General features: G+C 37.2%; 1 protein-coding gene across 50 annotated transcripts in view; it reads left to right on the top strand.

Annotated features, from left to right (window-relative positions):
- Nucleotides 1-24,855, top strand: part of RBFOX1 (RNA binding fox-1 homolog 1) — a 908,679-nt gene that overhangs the window by 822,963 nt on the left and 60,861 nt on the right. For 43 of the 50 annotated variants that reach the window (XM_063342866.1, XM_063342858.1, XM_063342868.1 and 40 more), the window contains 2 exons: nt 1,639-1,692; nt 19,140-19,220. In XM_063342866.1, coding sequence (XP_063198936.1) covers nt 1,639-1,692; nt 19,140-19,220 — 135 coding nt within the window. The remainder of the gene's footprint in view (nt 1-1,638; nt 1,693-19,139; nt 19,221-24,855) is intronic. The other 7 variants (XM_063342862.1, XM_063342874.1, XM_063342857.1 and 4 more) reach the window with 1 other exon arrangement.

Below are 24,855 nucleotides of genomic sequence, written 5' to 3' on the forward strand. Positions count from 1 at the left end.
AATTACTGGAAAATAGTTGCTGTGCAATAGATAGAGATAGCAGTATTTTTAAAGGGTGGGAATAGTTCTCTTTTGTGTTATTATTGAGATTTTGTATTATACTTTTTCAGTCTTCTGATCCATTATGGTTTTATGATCTTCTGCGCTTCTGTATTACATGAAATGAGCAAGGCAGAAGGAAGCCTCAGTACAGTTTGCATTTAAATTCTTCTAAACTTGGCTCTTCTGATTTTTGAAAAGCCTTGTTGTCCTTGTCTTGATTTTATTGTGTTTCCAGCGGTGTAGTTATAGGACCTATTTAAAGTACCATAGTTCTTGAGTTTGTAAGATGCTTTAGCTCAGGTTTTTTTTTCCTTTATTCTTGTTTACAAATGGTGCTTCCCACTCCTGTGATTCAAGCATGCTTTTGGAAAACCCCTAATTTTCCAGTCCTGGTACTTCAAATAATTGTTCAGATGCTTAAAAAAAAAAAAAAAAAAAAAAAAAAGTGGGTGGGTGGGGGGATGTTCTGTTGAGTTTGGAGTTAACTGGGAGTGGATCTACCTGTGGCTGAGCAAAACACAACGATTGGCACTTTACCGCAGCTGAGAACACTAATGAATTTGCCAGTGTTCTCTCTTGCGGTTCTGTTACCCCTTCCCCTTCGGTTGCTTCGGCACTGCTGTCTTTAGCATCATGTGTGCTCTGAACACAGCCCCTGCTTCTGCAGCGAGCCTGTGCGCTCCGGCCTTACCTGGAAATGTGCATCGGATGTAAGGGCACAACGGCGATTCATGGGAGTTTGGCCAGGGCACACGACACCGAGTATCTGTTGGTTCTGGGCTTTGCTTTTGTGCCAGCCGTGGGAGGACAGTGCTTACTTAAGGCAAAGACAGTGGCTGCACTTAAGAGCTTTGCAGAATGTGACTGCAGCATTTTCTTACATGCCAGCTACTTTATAGCGATAAGCTAACAGTGGTTATCAGCTGTAAGCGCGGGCGGTACAGGCACTCTCGGTACCTGCCTGTAATTGTCCCGTTTCAGTGCAGACAGTCTGATGTACAAATGCAAATGGGAAAAACGTCTGGCATTTGACTGGGATCCCACAGCGTGCAAATCTCTTTCATGTCACAACAGGCATTTCCAGACAGCGTCTACGCTTTCAGTTTTCCCAGAGTAGAATCAAAATGCTCAGATTGCTTGATTGCCTTGGAACCAACACTAACACAGGGTTATCAGAAGCATTTATATCCAGCAAATGAATTGTTTTGGCCTTTCTGGCTTGTAAGCGGAGAGCTAAAGCAATGAAAAAACCTGGTCTGCTCTGGTACTACATGATGTAGAGATACCTGAACTAGTTCTGACTGAATTCCGTAATTTAAGGTAATAAGTCCATGGCAACTGTGCATTGCAGCCAAGGTAATTCACCTGATAATTTACTCGAGTGCTACACGTCCAGAGAATGCCTTGTTTCATTACTTATTTCCATACTTCAGGGTCTGATATTAAAGATCAGTAAACTAAGATGCCTGTAAACCTTTTTTGAAGCCATTTTATCTGTATACCTCTATACAAAATTAAAATTAGAAAATCATTATTATTATTATTATTGTCACTAATTGCAATATTAACTCCATTATGTTTTTATGTTTGCTGCAGGCTGGAAATTAAATCCAGTTGTTGGTGCAGTTTATAGTCCAGAATTCTATGCAGGTAAGGATTACGCTATAGTTGTCCATGCCATCTTTTATTTTAGTATTCTTTAAAACATGCATTTGGTGTGAGGGTTGGTTTCTTTGTTTGATTCACGTTATCTGCAAGTCATTTACAGATTTGTGACGCAGGATTTGAAGTTCCTGGGCATACTTAAGTTTATATAGAAGATATATGATTACCTTTTTATTGGAAAGTAGATAGTATAACATGAAATGTACTGCAATACCACAGTCTTACATGAGATTTTATTTTATTTATATTATATTTTATTTTACTTTATATTTCAGTACAGTCACTTTCCTCCAGGAATTATTTAAGCCTAGTGAGCAACAACACCACAAAATCTATCTATAAATATATATTTTGTGTATATACATGTACATAGACACACAGAGGTATTGAGTATCTGTGTGTGTAATTTTTTTCCTGAACGTTTTTCTTTAAATTTAATATTTAGTTATTCAGTTTCTTAACATTTTTGTATTTTGAATCTATATTATCACCTGAATCTTCACTGAGACCAAGTTCTGATCCTGGTTACAATTTGGAGTTAATGAGATACTACAGTCTTTTTCTGTCCGAAGTCAGTCACGGCTGGCAACAGTCTCTAAATGTACTTTAGCAACAGTATTGAAACCTGTAGATTTCAGAGGCATCAACCCAGTTGATTTCAGAGGCATTTGAATCCTTCCGGTAAACATAATCACTAGCAAGTCAAAAAAAGCCATTTTTTGAAAGCTAATAGTTTACATCTAAGACAGGAATAATCACAAATCCAAATGCTTCTAGTAGGTAATAAAGTTGCCTTCCTTTCTTAGGTTCCAAAATCATACATGACTCTTCCATGACTTTCATGGGGAACTCTGGGGTTTTTTTTCAGTTTTCCATCTGTTTTTCAGTTGTCTGGGTGTGTATATACTGGATACAAATAACTCGTGTTTTAAAAACCAAAAATATTTACCCATTGTCGCACACTTAGGTAATTGAGGATAAAGAGGTACTTGTAGAATACGTTCTCTACAGCAAGTAAAGAATAGATATTAGGAAAACATTTTTCACAGGTGCTGGTTAAGCATGGGATGAGGTTGCCCACAGAAGCTGGGCAATCGCCATGCATGGAGATATTCAAGCCTCCACTGGACAAAGCTGAAAAATTTTCATTAGTTCAGTGGACTTAAAGAGAGAAAAAATGTTAAATAGGACTAATGTTACAAACAGATACTTATTTTAAAAAAGCTGCTTGTAATAATACATCCAGTACCATCTACTAAGATAGATTAAAATGTTCCAATTAGGGTAAAAGTGGCACAGTATAATAAAAATACTAACTTGGCATTCATGGAATTACAATATTTAGTGTAGGCAGAATTTATTTCCTTCCTTGATGTATGCCTACATTGGAAACAGGAATTTAACATTGATCTCGTTTGAGTAGTTAGTGAACCAACCCTGAACCTGCATAAATTAGAAAGTAAGAGTTATTAGTCATTTTATATAAATGACTTTGTGTTAATGACAAATATAATAATATTCCCATAGTACAGTAATCAATTTTCTAATATGTATGCAGAATTAACAATCTGACTTATAATTGTCTCATGAAGTAGGGCATGAAGAGTTCACGTAGTTTGTAAATTAAAATCAATATTTTCAATCTCTCCTGAAGGTAATTTTCCTAATTTACTGGACTTTTCCCTAACATTTATTTTGTCTTTTAATTATAAAATGGCAGGTTATTGATTTTTTTTGTATAACCTCCTAAAGTCCCGAGTGCATTTTTATTGCCAACACAAGGGAGGTGTTTGCCCTTCTAATGAGAATCTTTAATTACCATTAGGAGATTATTAATTTAATTTTATGAATTATGACATGCACTCCACCACACCTATGCAGAAAGTTCTATCAAGATACTTCTTGTATTTCAGATTTTTTTCTGTTTATACATGCAGGCAGTTTTGGGGGTTTTTAAAATGCATATCAAATGCGTATTTTGTGTATTGACTAGAAGATAATTTTTTTTCTCAGACATTTAAACTTTCATTTAAGCAATTTATTAAAAAAAAAAAAAAGAAAAGAGCTCAATGCAGGTCTCTTAAAGCCATTAGAAAATGGAACAGTAAAAGACCAATGCAATTCTTGTGGGCCGTAATAGAATACTGTGACATAGCTTTCTTTTGGGGTTCCCCCCTTCCCTAGAGAAGAAACAATTGCACTTTTGAAGATTATAAAATTAGAAATGTGATTTTAAAGACAGTCAAAGTTCTAGTTCTTTTTTAAATTATTGTCTCCAACCCTTTCATGTTAAAATTGTACCAACTCTTTCATAGTCAGTGCAAGAAGTTCCTTTACCTCCTAATAAATGATGAAAAATTTGGCCACTTCTGAAATAAAGATGATACATTTGCAGAGAAACTGTTGATTTAAAGTACCTTTAATCTTCATAAATAAGTGGAAAAACAGAAGGTTATACAAAGCTGTCAGGATGGCACTGATGAATGGCAAATTCACCCATTTCTCAATTGCCGGTGAAGACACACGCCGCAAGGCTTAACCGTATTGTACATCATATCTGCCAACTCATTTCTGTGATTAAATATTCCATCAGTGCGGGCTATAAGGCGGTAAAGCTTAACAAGATTCATAAGATGCACCACTTGAATACACATAACTCACTTCCTTGGATAGAGAGCACCCCGCATGCAAAGGAAAATTGGAATTGAGTTAAATTACTCCGTAAGACAAGATCAATAGAGAAAGGAAAAGATCCCCTAATGCAATGCAAATCTAAGATATAGTTATGTCCTGACAACTTGAAGCAGACAATTAAAGTCAAATAGGGAGGAACGCAATGTAAATCAACCCTAAAACCTTGAAGATAATGGTAAACAGTAGGACCAGTGACATGATTGTTATAGCCCTGCTTTTTTTCTGAGTGTACACTTCTGTAAAAGAAAACCTTTATTGAGGAAACGTATGACAGCTAAAAATGGAGACTGTAAGATACAGAGCAGATGCGCAACAGACGCTATGTAAGTAAGGCGTTACTTGGGAACTGGAAAATACTATATATTTACAAAACACTGTAGATTTTTCTTCCTGAGTAGCCTTTCTAAGACTGTTTTTCTTTGAAATGCTCCTGCTGTAGTAAATTAGAACGCTCCAGGAACGTGGCTGTTTAGGTCATATGGTAGCATTAATATGGATTTCCAGTGACGTGTTCCTGAAGCGTGATTTGAAGAGTGCTGTTGTAATTCCAAGGCCTCGCAAGGCTCCCTAACAGCTGCTGACTGTGGGTGTGCTGGTGAACTGGCTAACTGGCACACCTCCTGCCCTTCCCACAGGTCAGATGGAAAGTCCTAAAATGACACTTCATTTAAAAAAAAAAAAAAAATTATGATGATTTTTTTCATTTAGCATTTTCAGCATTTGGCAAAATTCCACTTTTCCGTATGTTGTAATTGATAGGTAATTTTTAAAAAACTGACTTAAGTCCACATAGTCATCTTCTAGTAAATAAACTGGTACTATTTAAGGTGCTTCTCCTCCTTGTGAGAAAGCAATGCTTAAAGAAGGTAGCATTTCCATTTCAGCTTATCTTTTCCAGTAAATTATTTATCAAGTTCTCAGGCAGGTCCTAGTGAAGAGATTTGTTAAGAAGGACTGTGTGATTTGTCTCACAAAGTCTTCAAATAAACTGGGGCAAAAATTTCATTTATTTGTACATGCATCCAATTTTAAACCCATCCCATAGTGACCCATAATTTTGCTATGTTAAGCTGGAGTCGTGTTATTTTCTCCTATACACTCATCTGTGGCTGGCAAAATACAGATCTGCAGTTTGGTTACTTTAGGAGGAGTACGCCGGTAATTTCTTACCATGAGTTGTTATATTATTCATTTCCGTGGTTTGTTATAATATTTTTACCTGCTTATTTATTTTTATATCGCGTATATTTTATCTGTGATACCTAGCCTTCCTTTCAGCCTCAGGCAGTCTGAAAGCAAAGTTCCGTGTTGTTCCTTTCACTTACTGCAGATTGTTCTTTTTCTCTTTTGGTTTTTGGAATGATGAATTTTTGAGCAATCTCTTGCGCTCTCCGTAATGGCACGTAGAGTATTGTTGCCCCCGTATTACTACAACAGATCAGTCCTTTAAAGCAGAGAGCTTGTGACACAGTAAGGCCATTTTAGAAGACTTTGTCCTTGTAAGTGGCAGAAAATATATTTTAGGGTGCCTACCTGTTGGAGAGGCTTCTTTTGACAGTACCAGTATGCAAGGTGGGGGAAAAGATGTTACAGGTATTACCTGGAAATCTAGTGAATGTTCTTTCAGAGGTGACCCGCATGAGGAAATATTCTTATCTATTCATAACCAACAAACAATATTTTAAAAATTTCAAAATTTTAAGTTGTCAGTGGAGAAAGAAAGGACTTTAGACTAGTAAAGAACAACCATTAGAACAAGTCATGGAGCACAGCTCAATGACAAGTAACAGAGACCCCGTTCTCCTTTTACTTAAGTGACTAATTAAATACTGTTTTTCCTGAATAGTCATGAGGTGCTAGAAGTTTTTCAGAAGCTAGTTTCAAGAGTCATTCTACGTAGCTTAGTAGTTGTATTCACTTCATAAATGGTCTTAACCCAGTGAGGACTATTGTAGGCACCCAGTTTCTTGAGCAGCTAGTAGTTGTTACTCCAAGGCGGCCTGGAAAATTTTTCCCATCAGTTAAAATGAAAGGAAGAGGAAGAGCTTGTGCTTTTGACTATTTTATATGCCCTCAGAAGACAGAGGAGTTTTAGATGCCTGGGGCTTTTTCGCATGCTGTGGGTTTGGAAGCTAGCAGTATCTTCCAAGCAGCAGATTTTGTAACAAACTTCCTTTCACAAGTTTGTTTAAAACTTTGAAATATAATGTTATATATAATTAAGAAGTGAAGAAATACCATAGTTCTATATATAGAAACATGCACTTAAATAAGAGGAATTCAGGGGAAGAGAGGATTCCTGTATGTTTTCTAACACCATTTCTCTTTGTTCGTGTCTTAAAGCATCTATTTCTGGAGTGTAAGAGCACCTGGGATTCGTTTCATCTTTCTAGTGTTTCTCTTTGAATTTAAATGACTCTTGCATAAGCTCAGCAAATACCCTAGAAACACTTCTCAGTGAAGGTGTTTGGAGTTTGTGAAGCTGAATTACATGCTTGCACAGCAAGTCTAATCCTAGGGTAAAAGTTCACTGTACCATATCTGTAAAGCATAATTTTGGTGAAAATTGGCTGTTACTATATAGACTAATTCATTTTACAATTTGATTACATACACTTAGATTTGAATTTAGCCACTGACTAAGCAGATACTCCTAAACGTATTCTCAACATTGTTAGCTAAACAGTTTAAGTAATTTTCTAACTGCAGAAAAATCAAATATTCATTGTTTAATATTGCATCTGTTCTATGAAGATGGTCCTTTTCAAAGCATAAACCAAAGCTGTAACTGTTGTTTCAAAAATCATAATGTTCAAGTGCCGTCATACACATGATGACATCCTAGTTAGTTTAACGCCACTGATGGCAGCTAATGCATTTCTAAAACTTCTGTGGAGCTGTTACAAACCATTACAGTGGAAATACTGGTTTATGGAAGATTAATAAAGCCACTAGAAAAATGGAATTCAGCATCTGTAATAGCTATTTACTTAAAAAAATTCTTCCAGAATTAATTATGCCTTATGCTACATTATAATGAGTTTTTCATTAAAATGTATACCATCATGGAAAATGAACAAGGATTATTCAAAGAATAATGCCAGTGAATGTTATTTTTTGAAAGATCAGTTAAATTAATTGGTTATACGTTCAAATCTGGAGCAAGGTTAATCGACCTATATTTATCGTTCTATTGAAGTCTGCACATTTTAAAGAGAAAACCACAGATACTGTCAGTATTCCCCCTTTAAAGATGTTTTTTTCTGTTTGGATGTATATTTAATAACACAGTACACACTTAGGCTTTGATACTGTTCCTATGTGATCTTTAAAAGAAATTCCGTACACTTGATTATTTCATGGTAAATCTTCAACTGTAGATAGAGCTTTATACAAGAAGATAGAGAATGATTAAGAAGGGAGTTCCTGCTTCTTCAGTGTAAAAGTTCAGGATTTTTGACCACGGTCTGGTACAGAGGAATCATTTGAAACTGGATTATGATGAATTTGTGCACAAATAGCATCTGGAAAAACAGAAACTGGATATTTGCTGGAAGTTGGAGTTCTTTCAAAACAGGAGAAAGTTTTGGGGGGTGTGGGTGTGTGTTTGGATCTGTCTGCTTGTTGGTACAGTCTTGCTGAGACGTAGGTCTTGAGTTTTCTGCAAATCAGCCTGAGTTAGTGCTACTGAGATATCCCACTTGAACTAGCCTTAGGTGACGACACAGCAAAACCCCGCTGACCCTGTCTCACTCCCTGGACTCAACAGATTTGGAGTTCTTACGTGCAAGTGCTGCATCCCCGCTGTGGTGCAGTATCAACAGCCTTATACCATTCTCCAGTGACAGGGCAGATCTCTGATGATGAAAATTTTTTTAGAAGTCATGTCAGTAGTTACTCTATGTAGAAAAAGAATACTCTGAGATGACAAAACAGTGCCAAGAAGTTGATAGAGCTGGCGTGGGGGCAAAGCACAAAGTTGAGGCAGGGAGGCAAGGTGAAGAATTGTTACATTAGCTGTTCTGTGGTGGAAAAAAGGTGTAGAAATGAGGTAATACATAGAGGAACAGAAAAGGTCTATTTAAAATAGATTTTGAAAGGAAGGAAGCAGGGGTAATAAATAGTAAAAGTTGTCTAGCCTCCGTTCCTCTTGTATGCCTTGCGTGTTTTTTACAAAGGAGTAAGATGCCTTTCCTTGTTCTGAGATCCTAACTCAAAAACCTGCTTTTCCCTTTGAACTGCTAGGTAATACATTTCCTCAGTGGTAGTTTTGCTGGGTAGCGCTTATGAAAATTTCTTGTTTTCTTTAGGTAAAGTTGCTCCTCTTAGAATGTCTGACCCAAAGAAAAAGCAACGTGTATGAGCTAGGCTTGGAATGATAAATTCGTGTGCATGAGTGAGTTAGTTAAAGAATTCTTCTTTAACACATGTTCTGTGAGTCAGTGGATGAATACAGCACCAGGAATAATCATAATTAAATGTGGTTACGTTTATTGGAATTTACTTGATTTAGTATCTTATTCTAGCGGAGAACACCATGCACGTTAAAAGTATGTTATAGTTAGCTCATGGGAGGGAAATCCACTGACCATTATTGAATACTCAGAAGCTGCTTTGGGCTTAGGAAGTCCTTGAGCTGCAAATGGTTGGAAACTAGGATAACACCTGAGAAGAGTATCATGCTTGCTGTCTTCTTGTACTTTACCTTAGGCGCATGCTTTTGATGATTTTGAAAACTTAGGGTTTTTTGATCACATCCAACACATCAAAATGCCACCCAAATGATGTCAGGATGGTTGAGACTGTAGGGGCAATGTGAAGGTCCCATTCTTGCATTACAGTCAATGGCCACCAAGTTAAAGTAGTCAGATTACATCCTGACTTTTAGTTTTGTAGTCAAATGATCTGTTCAGCTGAGTTGCCAGCTAGTCAGGTAGTGGGGCTCATCTCAGATACATACCTGTGTTTAATTTAAGGCTTCTTTTGCTTGAAGGAACATTCTTCTGTCTGTAATCCTTCTCTTTTCCCTGGTGAGCTGCTATAATACATTTGAGCAGCCCCCCCAGATCTAGCATAATCATTGTGGAATCCAGTGGTGATCATACTCTAACCTGGACGTTTCACACCCGTGAAATAAGATTTTTGACACTGGACCAGACACTTCTTAACAAAATCATAGAAATGTGGGTTGGGACTGACTTCTGGAGGTCATGCAGTCCAACTTACATTTTCAAGCAGGACTAGCACCAGTGCTAGATCAGGTGAGCCATGAATTTGTATGCATTGACAAAGAGATATATGATCTTCTTTGAGTAATCTTTTCCAGTGTTGCACTGCCTTTCTAGTGAAAAAGGTTTTCCTAATGTCCAACATAAACGTCCCAAGCTACAGTTGGTGGGACATTGACCTTTTGTATTATTATCTGCTAACCTTCCAATGTGGCTCCATCATCTTTGTAACTTCCCTTCAAGTAGCAAAACCTGTTAGATTACCTTCTAACTTCCTCTTTGCCAAACTAATCGAGTTCAGTTCCCTCAATTTCCCTTCACAGGAGATGAGCTCTAGACGCCTGCCCACCTTGATTTCACTCCAACATATCCTCCGCTTTCTCCACATTTCAGTTGAACTGCAGGGGCAGTAGGTTTAAAAACTGGCTGCAGTACTCCAGGTGCAGTCTTGCTGGCACCAGGTGTGTCTGTGTTGGGGGAATAATAACAGCTCTTCATCTGCTGGCCATGTTTCCATGTTTCTCCTAATTTCAGGTAGTATGCAGTTTGCCTTGTTTGTTTAAATGTTACTTTAATAAAACAAAAGAAAGCATTCTGATCAAGCAGGAGTAATACTGTCCTTTCTTTGGTTTTTTTTTCATTGCTTCTAACTTCTTGCATGTTTGCTCAAATGTTTTTTTAATGTGGATATAATTGGTTAATTTTTAAAGGACTTAAAAGGTAAAGTACTATGCTTTACTCGCAAAGAGAATCTTTTGAGAAAAAATAATGCTTGGACTTCTCTTATTTAAACATCATTTAGTGGTTAGTGAAAATGTCGTCTATGGCTTCCTGATTAGTGACGGACCAAAAATAAATAAATATGGTGGCAACCTAAAACTGCCTAATTATAAACATTATACTGAGATTTTATTTCCCCACAACTGTCTCCCTGGCCTCCTCCTGTTGTTACATTAGTTTGCAGCATTGCATGTGCTTTAAGTAAATCTAAAAATGATCCCCGCTTGCCACATGCTGGCTCAGGGTTTGCAGAGCAGGTTTAGTCCATGTGAAATAGATTCTGTTTGCAAGAAACTGCCCTGGGAGCTGTTCTGGGGGCCCCGTGTGCACACGGACTGTCGTATGTCACGCAGATTGGCTTTTGGACAGCTTTGAACCCTGTGTGCCGGGGTTCTCGTCTTCAGGGGACAAGACTAAACCTGGTCCAGAGCAAACTCTTCAGACTGTGTGTGATGTGGGTTTAGAGGCCAGATATAAAACCAGCTGGTTTATAGCTACTGGGACTGTCTCACCAATTAGTTGACAATAGAGGTCAGCCTGGGTGCACACTGTCTGGGCCCGAGGTCTAGGCTACAGTATGCGAGGTGGTTGGCTGATAGAATAAAACTGAGACTGTAATTCAGATAACGGTTATGGATTTCCTTGAAAAACAATGGCGTAAGAGTCTCTCAGAGGAAAATTCAAGACAAACTACAAGGTCATCACTAAAACACTTGTTTGTTCAGGACTGGGTGGGATATTTGCAATGCTGGATAAGTTAATAGCAGTTATGCAGAGGAATAAATTCCTCTGATTAGAAGAATAACAAAGTTAGGAAGATCCATTTGTTAGGATGGACAGTCAGGCACACAAACTATTCTGAAATGGAAAGTAATAAAGTAATATATGAAATGTGAAGTTAATACAGTTAAAATGTAATGGAAAACAACTCCACTACGCGTTAAACCTTGATTACATCTGTAAATTAATGCTAAAGCAGTTTAAGATTTCGTTGAATTGTATTACAAAGACATGGCTAATGTTTTCTGCTTTGTCTTCTGCATTTTACCATTTCGAGCATTGCATGACAGAATCCCCAATACATTTGCATTATAACTGCATTCCATAATACTTCTTGAGAATAAATTTCAAAATAGTGAGCTTTCATTCGTTTACTCATTTATGGAGGTAGCTGAGATGAAGCTGTGCTTTGCGATGGTATGCAATCTCTGTCAGTTTGGCGCTGTCGGATTTTCTTTGTGAAAATTGTTTTGGGGGAAATCTCCATGCCCAGAACTGCTTCTAGTAAAAGTGAGTGGTTTGGAAAGTTTGGAAACATTGCATTACCATTTTTGTAATGTTTTTTCATGCTCCCGAAATTCTGGAATCTGAATGGGCTAGGGAGGAAACAGACTAACTGAAGCCAGGATTACGCATGATGATTCAATTTTTGCTCTTTTATATTCTCAGCTTGTCTTTCAGAACAGAATTTTATTTGTAAGTTAAAACCAACATCCATTGGGGTAAGCAAACAGAACTGAGGGATTAGTAATTTGCATCTCTGCATCTAATTGCATTAGATTTGCATCTCTGTCTGATCGATTTACCGAAATAGGTAATTTACACAGAAAATAGTGTCATGACACGATATGAGAGGATAAAGTATAAACGCATCTACTTGTAATCCCTCCAGGGCCATGGTGAAACCGTAGTGTTTGTGTCTGAGCAGAAACGCTCCAGTTTCATTTATTCTGTTTTTCTATTCGTATTGCAGTCTTTATTCATCAGGCAGATGTATGAATGTGACCCATTTTAGTTATCAGCAGAATATAAATGTATTTTTTTTATATTCTCAAGTATCCTATTTCAAGAATAGTATAATACCAGCTCAGAGTTTATATTTACACTTCAGAATTTCTCCTGTGTTTGTTTCTCAAAGTTACAAATGAACCAAGATCAAGTTACAATGATCGAAGAGTAACCATCATTTACATACCTTTTAGTCTGCTAGGAGGACCTAGAAAGATTAGGAATGAAGGTTTGATTTTCAAAGGTCCTGAACAACTTCAGTGGGACACATCTCCCAATGTAAGATAATGGCAGTGAATGTCAATGAATATCAATTTATGTGCACCTGAATTTGTGTGTGTGTGTATATATATATCATGCCGTAAATATCTTTTGTAAGAAATTTACAGTTATGGGCAATACTGACAGTACCACTCCAATTTTTTACATGATTACATACTGCATTTCAAGTTTTAGATTTTTTTGGTGACAGTCTATGAGTAAGGATTTACACTCGGATTCCAGTGATCAGAATTCACCAACAAGCAGAGGTAAACTCTGTAGGCTTGTTACGTATTTTGGTACAAGCAGCGGTTGAGTTTGTGTGACATAATAGTTTCATTTTGGTTACAAGACGAAGAAAGTCTGTGACCAATTAGTAATTTTTAAATTATATTTGGAAAGGGAGGATTTTGCAACTCTTTCCCATTGTAAATGGAAACATTACATAAATTGTTCCTGCAAAACACAGCCGGTCTATGGTGATGTTGGCATGCTAATGAAAACAGAAGCAATTGTGTGGTTTTAAGCTGCCATTACTTTGCCACATACCAACAGTACCGTGGCACAGCCTAAATTTGCCACTAAAAAACCAGTGAATATTGTCAAGCTGTTCCTCCTAAAGCAATCTTTGAGAATTCTAGTGGATCGGTAGTGGATCAACTTCTCATTGATGAAGTGGATGAAGGTTTAAAGCAAGTCGTTGTGTTGTGAAGCAGGAAAAGGACGTTGGCATGGGAGCAGAGTTTAAAAGAACTTGCCCCTTCCCAGCTCCTGTGCTATTTGCAAGGTCTTTCCCAGTCTAAGGCACCATGGTACATACTGGTAAGTAGTTTGATCAGTTGTGTATGGTGTGTAAGGTCCTGGAGGAGGAGAGACCCTTGTTACCTTGTGATGAGTTATATACAAAAGGAAGAGGTGGGGAGAAGGGAAATCAGGAGAATCTCACACAGAATTCTTACCAGAGCTGCAGACTTTGTTACTCACCCAATTTTTACTTACCTGATATAACCACCTACCAGTCCCGGTATGTGACTTAGTTTTGGACACTGAGCTTGTATAATGGGGGGAGAGCTCTGTTTCCCAAAAGCCTGGAATGATACAACCAGCAAAGAAGAATTGGAAGGATGGCATACAAATTGTTTGTTGTAACGTGCATTGCTGTTCCCTGAGTCGTTGTTCTCTTAGTTGTTGCCGGAGTTCACCGAGTGTTTTGTTGACACTCTAAGAGAGGTGATAATAATATATTTTTAATATATTGGAAGAAAGGAGGTGTGCATTTTGGGATGCTGCTGCTTTATTCCTTGTTAATAATGGATTAAACAATTCAATGAGTCAACACAATCATCCATGGATGGCTGTGTTAAAATCTGAAGGAGTATTATTCCATTTACAGAAAGATCCCAAATAACTGCAGGCACTCGAGAAGCACTTTTTAAAATTAACAGCATATTTAAAAGCATACTAGGGCTGTGTAGTTGGCTGTAGATAATGAGGGCTAAGAGAACACTAAATGACAGTTATGTATTCAAGATACGCTCTTTAGATTCCCGAGTCAGATGGGGCAATAGAAGCTAACATGCACTATTGCTGTACAACAGTGGCTTTGTAGGTGTTTCTGATCCATTTCTGGGACACATTTTGAAATAACCCATCATAGAACAAAATTTCAGACCAGAACGAAGATAATGCTATTTCTGTCTGGAAAGGCCAATATTAAATTACACTTTTAGAACAGCAAATCTAGAGCAGACATGGATTGTTTATGAGGACCTTTGATACACTAGCAAATCTCCTGATATGTTCGTGAGAGATGCAGCCTTATAGTTTTTGTCATGCATTGTATGAGAAAGAGGAATTAAGTGTATAGGAAAAATAGTTGTTGCAAAAGGTACAAAGAAACGCAGTGATCAGAATGACTGAGAGAAGGTTGGGCTGTGTAACATCCAGCTGTATTGGGGGAAAGGGAACATGAAATAACAATCGCTGAGTATAATAAATAATGCAGCTTTTAGATTAGAGTAATAAAAATAACATTTATTATAATATAGACAAAATGAGACACAAGTATTTTTAGCTTTTACTCACTCTTTCCGGTGGGTTTGTTTGTGTTTCTCTTTTGGTAAATAGTATTATAGAATGTATGGACTGGTACTTAGTTGCCAAAAAGTTAAGAGGTTTGTATTGGTAACACAATAGAATAAATATGTGTAAAGAAGAGCTGCTTTACCTGGGAAGCTGAGTGCACAATGGATTAGAGAGATATAATCGTCACTAAATCTCCTTGTATGTAGTAACTTCCTTAGTTCCTGTATTATGAACTCGGATTTTAGCTACCTGTGCACTAATACTCAATGTAGACTGGTCCTGGATACTGACTTCATTAATTTCTGCCCCTGAGAATGCTTATGTGATTACCCTCTTGTTACGACGGCCATAGTTGTACCCTATATAGAGCTCAGTATCACTGTCATCTTTGGAGCTGTCTGAAGAGCTTTATATGAAGCTGTGATTTTTAGGATTCCCAGAGTGAAAGCATGAAATCAGTTTTCCCCTTTTGTCTGACTAGTTACTCGCTGGGGTTTTGCCTGGAATGTAAGAGTGTGCTAAGGTGCAACTTCTGTCCTCTTCCCTTTTGTAAATTCCCAGAAATCCTGGGAGAATAAGTAACAGCATGGTAAATTGGAAACTTTTTGTTCGAAGGCAAAGGTGCTAAAGCCATCTATACGGGGAGGTGATGCATTGTAAACTCAGGTTCTTGGTAATGGTGTATCAACTTTATACAGTTCTGGTAGTGAAGGCTTCTAAAGGTTTCATCTGCTTTCTGTGATGGGAGAGAACTATTCCCTTGCAGTGCTGTTAATTGCACATCAGCAGTCTAATCTGGACTAACGGTATGATTTTTTTTTTTTTCTGCTGAAAACATTTCGATTTGTATTTCCACAAAGGATGCCATAGGAGATTCCAACTAATGGTGCAGATTCTTTTAAACTTATTCCAGATCTTTACTCCTAAGCTGTCTGTAGTGCTGGCTGCACAGTGGTTACAGTTAGACCTAGAAGCTGTCTTTAGCAGAAGTGATTTAAAATCCTTTATAATTTATTGGAAAATCCTCCAGTTGTTGATCCTGGTTACTTCTTTGCAGCTACCCAAGTATTTGAGAAATACAATGAACGTTGTCCAATGTCATGTATGAGCCAGTGAGTAGCCTGTGCATCATCACTTGTACGTTGGTATTTCCACTTACGATCTGTAGATTAACTTATATAAATCTTTTAAATAAGAACTATACACAAAAATTTATTTTTGAAAGTTTGAAAAAAATTAGAAAAATACTTCTCAGAAAATATCTTGGAACCGCTGGGAAATGGATTTTTGGTATTCTAAAAATATTCATGACTTCACATCATTTTCCTCACAGCCCTGAATTTTTTAAGTGTAATTATTTTCTCAAAATAACTATAGTGCTTCAACAAAGGACCTAATCAAACAGTACGTTCTTAATCATGGACTGTAGGAGAGAACATCGGAGGAAGAGAAGTATGAGTGGGAATATTTTTTTTTTTTTTGATCTTGAGAGGTATGTTTTGGTCCGTGCTGCCAGCCTGTGTGCCAGGCGGTGAATCGGGCTGGGGGATGTCTGCAGTCGCTGCTCAGGGGACATCACCCTGCCCTGCCCCAGCACAGCCACCTGCTGCGTGCGGCACAACCCGCCGCCTTGCCCAGACCCAACCCCCCCCCATTACACCCAGCAACATGGCTGCCTCAGTTTCCCTTCTGCCACTGGGCTGTCTAAAGCTCTCCTGTGTGCCCAAGCTCTGCAGTTGTCTTTGCTAATATTTTTCTGATCCTTTTGATGGAGTGAGTCAGGAGGGCTTTTCTGCTGCTGATGTCCAAAACCCTGTATCGCTGGGCACATGCCTGCTGTGACCGAACAAGTAGATGCTTATATTGACGAAAAGCAAAAAAGTGTGCAGACTGTTCTTAATGAGAAAATATCAGACATTGAAGAATTAAAGATGAACTCTTGCCTGGCTGTAATTTTTTGAAGTTCATCAGCTCCATGATATTATTAAACTACGGTTTGAGCAGACATAGTAAGAACTTTATATTAAAATCCCCTTTCTTAAAAAAAAAAATCCTCACTCTTTATTCTGTCATACTAGAATTTAGCATTCTAGAGGAAAAATATATTTTTTTTTCCCTTCAGGGAATTTATAGATTGTTTCAATGTTCTGAATTTTATCCAGAAGATTTTATTGTAAAAAATTCAGTCTTTCCCCACTTGTATTAATTACAATTTAAATACTTATAATACCAAAATTAGATGCAGCAGAAATAATGTTTTCTCCCAAAAGTAGATTCAAAAGTTCCATATATTTCTAACAAAATCTAATAATAGTGGTTTAGGTATTAGTATTAATTTTATGTACAAATTTGAAGGCAGATTGTCAAAATATAATTAGAAAGCTCTATGCAACAAATTAAATACACTCTAGTAGCATGGGTGAAAAAAGCATCTGTTTTGAAGTACTTTCATTAGAAATTAGAAGACTCAAGTAAGGAAAATAAGATTTATATGAGATGAAATCAGAAAAAAAATGTAAGAATGATAGCTCCAAAGAATAGGAAAATATCTACAGACCATGGAACAAGCAAAGTATCATCTAGAATGTGTGTTGAATAATATAAATAAACTATTATCTTCAATTTATAACAACCTTTATATACTTACTAAATATACTGAAGTCATAGTTACATTATTCTTAAAACCTAATGAAAATTACTGATAGTGATAATTCCTTTCCTGTCCGCATTTCGCTCAGCGGGATGAACGCCTCTACGCCTTCAGCTTCAGGCGTCTCAGCTTCAGGCTTCTCCAGTAGCATAAGTTCTGAAGCGTCTACGGTGTTAAATACATCCGTGTTCCAGTGTCCGCATTCCTAGTGCCCAGAGTGTTGAGGGGTCCCCTTTATCTACTAGCTGGAAAATGATGCTTGCTGTTAGGTTCTCGATAGGTGCATGTTCATTTAACAGCTGCTGGTTGTGGATTTTTTTGAAAGGCTGAGAGAGATAGATATCAATATAGTCAACTATATGCTGTCTTAAAGCGAAGGGGGGGGGGAAACCAGGATTTAGAGCTTGTTTTGTCTTTCAGATCAGTAGTGGATCGTTCAAAAAAGAGTAAGCATTTCCCAATTCTGTTAGTTCAGGGTGCGCTATTGTCTGGGAAGGTGAGAAGCATAATATTTCAGGAGATCACAGTGCTCACAGTCTTAGCTAAATTGCATAAATTACAAGAATTATTTTCTTTTGGTGTTTGCTGTATTTCCACTTCAACTGCTAGCTGCAAGCAATAATCAAAGAACTCGTTAATGACAGATTTTTTTTTTTTTTTTTTTAAACCATTTTTTGAAAGAACTCTGGTCTGGTAACTGAATGTAAGTTGAGAATTGCCCTTGAAACACTGTATGGAAAACATGCCTGCCGTTTGTAATTAATCTTCCCCTTCCAAACATGTTTGACTCAACTCTGTTGAATTATGTTGCGTATAAGTCAATGCACAACTTCTAAAGTCTCGCAAATCATCTTGTAAATACAATTATTCTTGAAATTCCATGATTCACAAACCCTGACAGCTTGACGTATGTCAGTGTATGTGTATATATATATATTTTTGTGTGTGTGTGTGTATACAGGTATATACACATATATCTGCAAAACAGATGTGTCACATCCTGCTCTTCCTGGTGGACTGTATTCCAGAAGCGCAGAAGGTTTTTTTCCCCAGTATGAAAGTATAGGTGTTTCTACAACTAATCAATGTTCAATCTTTATTCAGCTAAGGCTGCTAAAATGTAATTTTAAGAAAGATGTTGAAACAGTGAGGCATTTTATTTAAGATCATGTTAAAAAAAAAAAAAAAAAGGAAATGAGCCTAAACTTCAGTCATTTGTTCCAAATGAACATGCATTGCAAAAGTGTTGTTTTAAATCGGTTTGGTTATTACTTTTACATTTTTTTCCTTTTTAAAAAAATGGTTTCATTTCTTTTATTTGGTTTTGCTGTTAATCCTGAATCCCGCTTATATATGGGAAAGTAGCTTATGTTTATGTATTTCTTATTGAGCAAAAAATACCGAAATCCTCACATGTATTAGTAATATTTCAGTTTCACTTGCACCAGCGTTAATTTAAGCGATGTAACGGAGATCACACGTGGCCTGACGTCTGCAAATGGGAGCTTTGCAGTCTGATGTGTCTGCTGTGTGTGCTTGAGCAGCCAGAGCTGGGGAGAGGAGAAGTTGGTAGGTGGGTGGCGAGGGGGGGTCCATGGCCGCTGTTAGCAGCGGAGCCAGAGACAGGGCCGAGAGGGAGAGATAGGAGCTGGGCCAGGGACTGGGGAGCGCTGGGAACACGCAGGGCATCCACCGCCTTCCCCAGGTGATAAAAAGGGTGTTTGTGTTTGGGGGTGGGCGGGGGGGATGTCTGTGTTTTGCTTTTTTCGTATGTAAAATTGTACGTGTTTATTGGGGCTCTTTCTGCTTTGAAGCCAAAGGACAAGAAGTGCCCCCGCGTCACTGCACTGCTCCGGTTATGACTTTATTTCTGTTTTGAGATACAAAATTGAGGTTTAGTTCGAGTGTTCCAAAACCAGATACCACTCTCTCTCTCTTTCTTGTAGGCAGGGTGCTGCTGTGCCAGGCAAACCAGGAGGGATCTCCCGTGTACAGTGCCCCCAGTTCACTAGTATACACATCCACAAGTAAGCTAGTGTTACGGCTCTTTTCTTGTTTTGTTTTGTGACAAAAGCACATTAATGTGAATTAAGCCCCCATAAACTGTAAACTTTCCCAATAGCTCTTGCAAATGTGGTGTTTATAACGTGTGTAAGTAATGTCAACGGATAATTCAGCGGTTTTAGTTGCATTTTTAATTTCAAAGTATATATATATATATTTATATTTTTTTATAAAAAATGGCCTATATTACGATGTTCTAGAGAATTGCTCAAAAGTTCTATGGTAACACTGACATTTTTTGGAATCCAGTACTGTTGCACACTCTGCATTTTGTGTAGAAGACGAAGTTGTGTTTCTTTTTCCTTCCTGGTCACAACTTTAATAAACAAAAAGTCTCCTATTGTGCCACCATTTTATTGGATCGGGAAGAAAATGAATATTTACAAAATATTTATTTACAAAAGGAAAAAGAATGTGTGCAAGCGGGTATTTTGAATTATAAAAAGCTGCCCTAATGAAAATAGCAAAGAGAAGCTAAAAGCACAGATGGCTACCAGCCGTTTTTCTGAACAAAATTTTGGAGTAGCAATGTCTCCTGTGAAATTCTGCAGCAGAAGTGGGACTGATTCTTCTGAGAGTGTTTTAGACCGTGTTGGTGGTACCACTGATGCCTGTTCTGAACTCTAGTTAGATGAAGAAGCCTCTGGCTGAGTGAAACAGTACTAATTGCTGAATGGGGGTGAACAGCAGCGTTTGCTGTGTGTTCTCAGCAGTCCTCTGCAAAGTAAATATTTTCCATTGTCTGATTTAACAACAGTATCAGATACGTTCTTTATGAAGATTGTATTCAATCTAGAATGCAATTCTGCTCTTTTAAAGCTTATCTAGGCTACTAAAATAATTCCTTTTATTCATTAAAACCAGGAATGAGGACAAGAGAGTTCCATCGTGATCATCTCTGCAATCTTGTACCTCTCTTATGTCAAAGGCTATGAATATCATCCCTAGAGCTGCTGCTTTACAGCATAAATATGGGATCTACTTTCAAATCAGGATTCTACAAATAAGTAGCGAACTAACAAAACATACAAAGTGTTTTAAATTGGAAATGAAATTATAAATTAAATTTGCTTTTGCTTCCAGATGCTCCAAGAATATTTTGTGCTATTTCAGCTTTCCCAAGCAGTGGGGTTTTTTAAATCCTTGTAGTAACGTAGAGATGAAATACTTACTGTCTGAATCAGTGCTCCCTATAGTACATTTTTAGTGCACTACTCCTTTTTGACTGAAATACCAGTCTTTGGACTGAAATACCAGTCTTTGACTGAAATTCTTTTCCTAGAAAATTATCCAAACATTTCATTCATCTCACTGTTAGGGAGCTTCTTTTGGAGGAGAAGGGACAGTGTTTGTGTTTTATTTTCTGGAAATTACTGTAAATAAAGCCTTTCTTAAGTTTACCCTGTTGCTCCTATTATCTCCCTGAGTTCTGTCCTAGGAAATTTATTTCTGGGGTTGCTGTTTACATCCTACAGTATTTCCACTATTATTAAATCCCTAGATAGTCATTGTATAGCTAGCTAAGCTCTATACTTCACTGTTTCCATTATGTCTCATGAGTCAATCCCTTTGAAAAATCTTATTTTGCAGTGGTGCTCCTTGAATAATGATATCCTAACAAACACCTGTTTGTTTTCAGTTATGCCAAATACATGAGTAAACAGACTTTGCCTATCTGCCTCCCACTGGGCAATGTGTAATACTCAGTTTCGTAACAGAGATTGCTGGTAGCCCTTGCAGTAGGAATTGTTACGCTTCTGTTGGATCTGTGTGGCTGCAAGTCATGATTTTTCTTTTATTCTGTATAGTATCTCATATTGCCAAAATGTAGTTTCCCCCACAGGGTCACAACTCCTAATAATACAAAATCGCTATAATTACTGATGATTGTAATTAGTTTTTTTATTTCTCCTCATTACAAAACTTTCAATAAAAATGTAAAATAGTTCCATTTCTGTAGGAAATTCTACTAAGAAGTTAATAGAAATGAAGCTCAAATTTTGTCTCATTTTCTTTCTTTTATTATTTTAAAGATCTTCTATACTCTATTTTTAACGCACATCTGTAATATTGAAACGATAACCGATAAGTCAACGTTAATGTCTGGGAGACTGATACTTTTACTATTATCATTCCACGTAGACAACAACATTGCAGCCTTCATCTTTGAAAGAATTGTTAATCATTTATTCTGTTACTGCCAGTATTGTAACCATGTAATATTTCAGAACAGCTTACAATGTAAGAATTAAGAGGTTTTAAACTTGCGCTTGTTTTAGCAGAAGGGAAAGGGTCAGCTGAGATTTTTAAAGCTGTCTTAGAGGCTTGGAGTTCATTAAATGCTAATGGCATTTAGGAATTTTCAGATACTTGGAAGAGGATAGTCCCCATTTTTAGAAACGTTGTCTTTAACTTGACTGGTCATATTTCACCCCGACTTATATTCTATAAGGAATGAAGGATGGAAACATGGTTGTAAAACATATTTTTCTTAATTTGGCTAGCTGTATTTCTTACTTAACTTTTTGGCTTTTAATTGTGTTGGTCATTAGTAGTCTCTGGTGACTCTGAACACTTCTACGCCATAATTTTGGCTAGTCAGAAAGAAGAGTGCAATTCTTGGAGCTGCTCTTTCCCTTCTGATGTTCTATTTCCCCAGGATATATTTAATGTATCACATTGTACGTTTCCCAGTACAGTGATCAGTTACACCTCTGCATGTGTCAGGAGATGGAAACATGGCTCTGCTTCCTTCCATCACTTCTGGCCCTTCGCATAATACAGAAAGAAATGAGCTGTTTCTTCTGCAAGCAGTGGAACAAATCAGTAGCAATAGTCTCTCATGCCTCATCTGTTCTCTTATGCTGAAGGAGAAGATGGGGCCTGGATCAGTTTTTCATTTGCACATCTATTCTGGGAATAGATAATTTGTTATGTAGAAAGCATAGTTTCAGCATGCAAATGTGTTCGTGTCCCTTGGTGGGACAGATTCTTTGTCTTACCGAGACAACCAAAGTAAGGAAGTTCATGGTCGCGTCCTGGCTGCTGTAGATTCCCATTGCATTGGCATCTCAAGGACAGAACTAATACAACTGGTTTCAGCTAAATTCTTCATCATTGTCCTCATGCAGAATATAGACAAGCATTGGAAGGAGATACATCCAGAAAGTAAAGATTAGAGTACACCAAGTCCCAGTGAGTAAGTAAGCACTCACTGGAAGCTTCCAAGGAGGCCCATGGTATCTCACTGAATCTTAATGAATCCATTTGGTGCACATAACTGACGGTGTCTTTTTGCCCCCACTTCTTTAGACTAGTTGCTTCTACAGGAAATTTTAAAATCCTGAAGAAATTTGTACCTACAGTTAAATAAGAAATGTATCCAGAAAAATTTTGGAACTTTTCCAAATTGAAGCCACTCAAGAATAGGATCCATGAGAATATTAAGACCCTGCTGGACAAAAGGAAGATTCAAAGGAAGAAAAATGTTCTGTCACTGAATATCTATATCACTGTTCCAAAGGACAGTCATATAGCTGGGTATGTATGGTTAAAACAGGCAAAAATACTAATCTGAATTTATGTGTGGAGTTTTAAAAACTGTTTAGTACCTATTTTCCCCATTTTTCTATAATGTAGAAGTGCTTGAAATTGTGAATGAAATAAAAGTTAATGGGAGCCAAAACATGGGAAAGAAGGAAGACACGAAGTTGTAGAATCCTAGAATAATTCATGTTGGAAGGACCAGGGGGCACAGGGCACCTTTTAGGACGGAGACTGCAGTAACCTTTCTGGGTCATCTGTTCCAATGCTTGAACATCCTAACAGTGGAAACCTCTCTTCTTTCAAATTATGTTTGTTCTCTCTTCTCTTCCCACTGTGCCTCTGTGAGGAGCCTAGCTCTGTTTTCTTGATAACTTCCCCTGCCCTTTCATGGCAGGGATGGAAAAGGAGAAGCACCTGCCAGTCGAGACCTTCTACACTAGCTGGTGTAGCAAGGAAGCCACCCTAAAGCTGGACATCACGTTTTTCAGAAATTTACAGTGGTGCATACTGAGCTGTGCCCATACTCATACCCATGGAAGGCAATGGGAGAGAGATTACAAATTTTAATAAAGGTTCCAAGGCAGCGAAATATTTTTCACTCTCTAAATCAAAGCTTTGATCTTTGTAACTGTTAGGTTTTATTTTAGCTCCAAGTGAAAATAAAGATACTTGAGTTATCAGGTATGTAACTACTAGTAGATTTTTCTGAGCATGCATTAAAGGGACGTTGACTGGACTGAATAGCTAACGTATATGTTAAATAGTAAATTGCTGCATGCCTTTGTTCAGAAGGATGCGCAGATGTGCCTGTATTTCCCAAATGTTTTGCATGCCCATAAAAGAGAATTTTGCCTTGACTTCAATGAATACATTTTAAACTGATGTCAATTTTGGCTAACATTTTCTAAATGTTGGAGTTGTTTCATCTTCAGTAAGCATGCTTGTCAGTTCCAAAATATATATGCTTCTTTTCCATGAATTTTCATTTTTGATTAAAAGTAAATAAATCTTTCATATTGCAATAACGTGATAAAATTAAAAGAAGAAAAAAATGAAAATGCAGAAATCTGATATTAATTTATTCTATTTTATCATACTGAAGGGCAAATGAAGTTGATGGCCCATTTTTTACTTGATGTATCGATTACAGTTTTGTAAGAAGTGGTGGTGGATTTCAGCAAAAATGATTGAGGTGGTACAAATGCTTATAAATCTGTCCCACGTTGTTCTTGTTCTTTAATTGTAATTGTCTGATAAAACTTCCATCACTTTCTGTAATTAACCTAATGGTCTAAATGAATTTCCAGATCACTGGTTATTCATTTCAATATAGAAAATGCCATTACATTGAGTTTAATTAATACAAAGTAAGTTCACAGTCCATTGTACCATTAGAATAGAATTTTACTGTTTTAACTGTTTCAATTATGAATATTTTTTCCTCTTATTTTGTTTGTCCCATTTATGGACTTGAGTGTTCATTCTCTATTTATACTAAAATACTATAAACCCTTTATAATTAATTATTTAAAACCCAACGCTCTTCGAGTTCCCATCCTCAAAATATTTTTTGGTATTTATTATTTCAAGTATTTTTAAGCAGAATTCAGTCAGTGCCAAATTTGTAATCCCATGATATGCCCTAGAACATCTTATTTGTCTTGATATTCCTTTCAGAGAAGTACATATGACAGATAAGCACTCACCAGAGAATACTTTTGCTTTGCGTCAGACAGATATTAAAACAATAAACTATGTTGCCCTGGGATTTTAGCTTATGAGCAACCAGGAAACAACAAGGCAAAGATGAGATGTTTTTGAAAGGTGGGAAGGCAGTTTTTTAGAAAATTCCCTGGAAACCTTTGGTCCTGTAGTATTTTTGACAAGAAATATTTTTAATGCCTAAGTTGTTTTAAAGCAAATCAGGAAAATATGTTCCATTCCTTCAGAGCAGGCATTAGAAATGTTCCTAAATTATCCTAATAATCCTAGTGATCCGAAGTTATGTGCTATATGCCAGGAGAGAAGGGAAATCTGTAGCAGAAGCTTAAA

This window comes from Chroicocephalus ridibundus, chromosome 8 (genome assembly GCF_963924245.1).
Source record: "Chroicocephalus ridibundus chromosome 8, bChrRid1.1, whole genome shotgun sequence".
Lineage (NCBI taxonomy): Eukaryota > Metazoa > Chordata > Aves > Charadriiformes > Laridae > Chroicocephalus > Chroicocephalus ridibundus.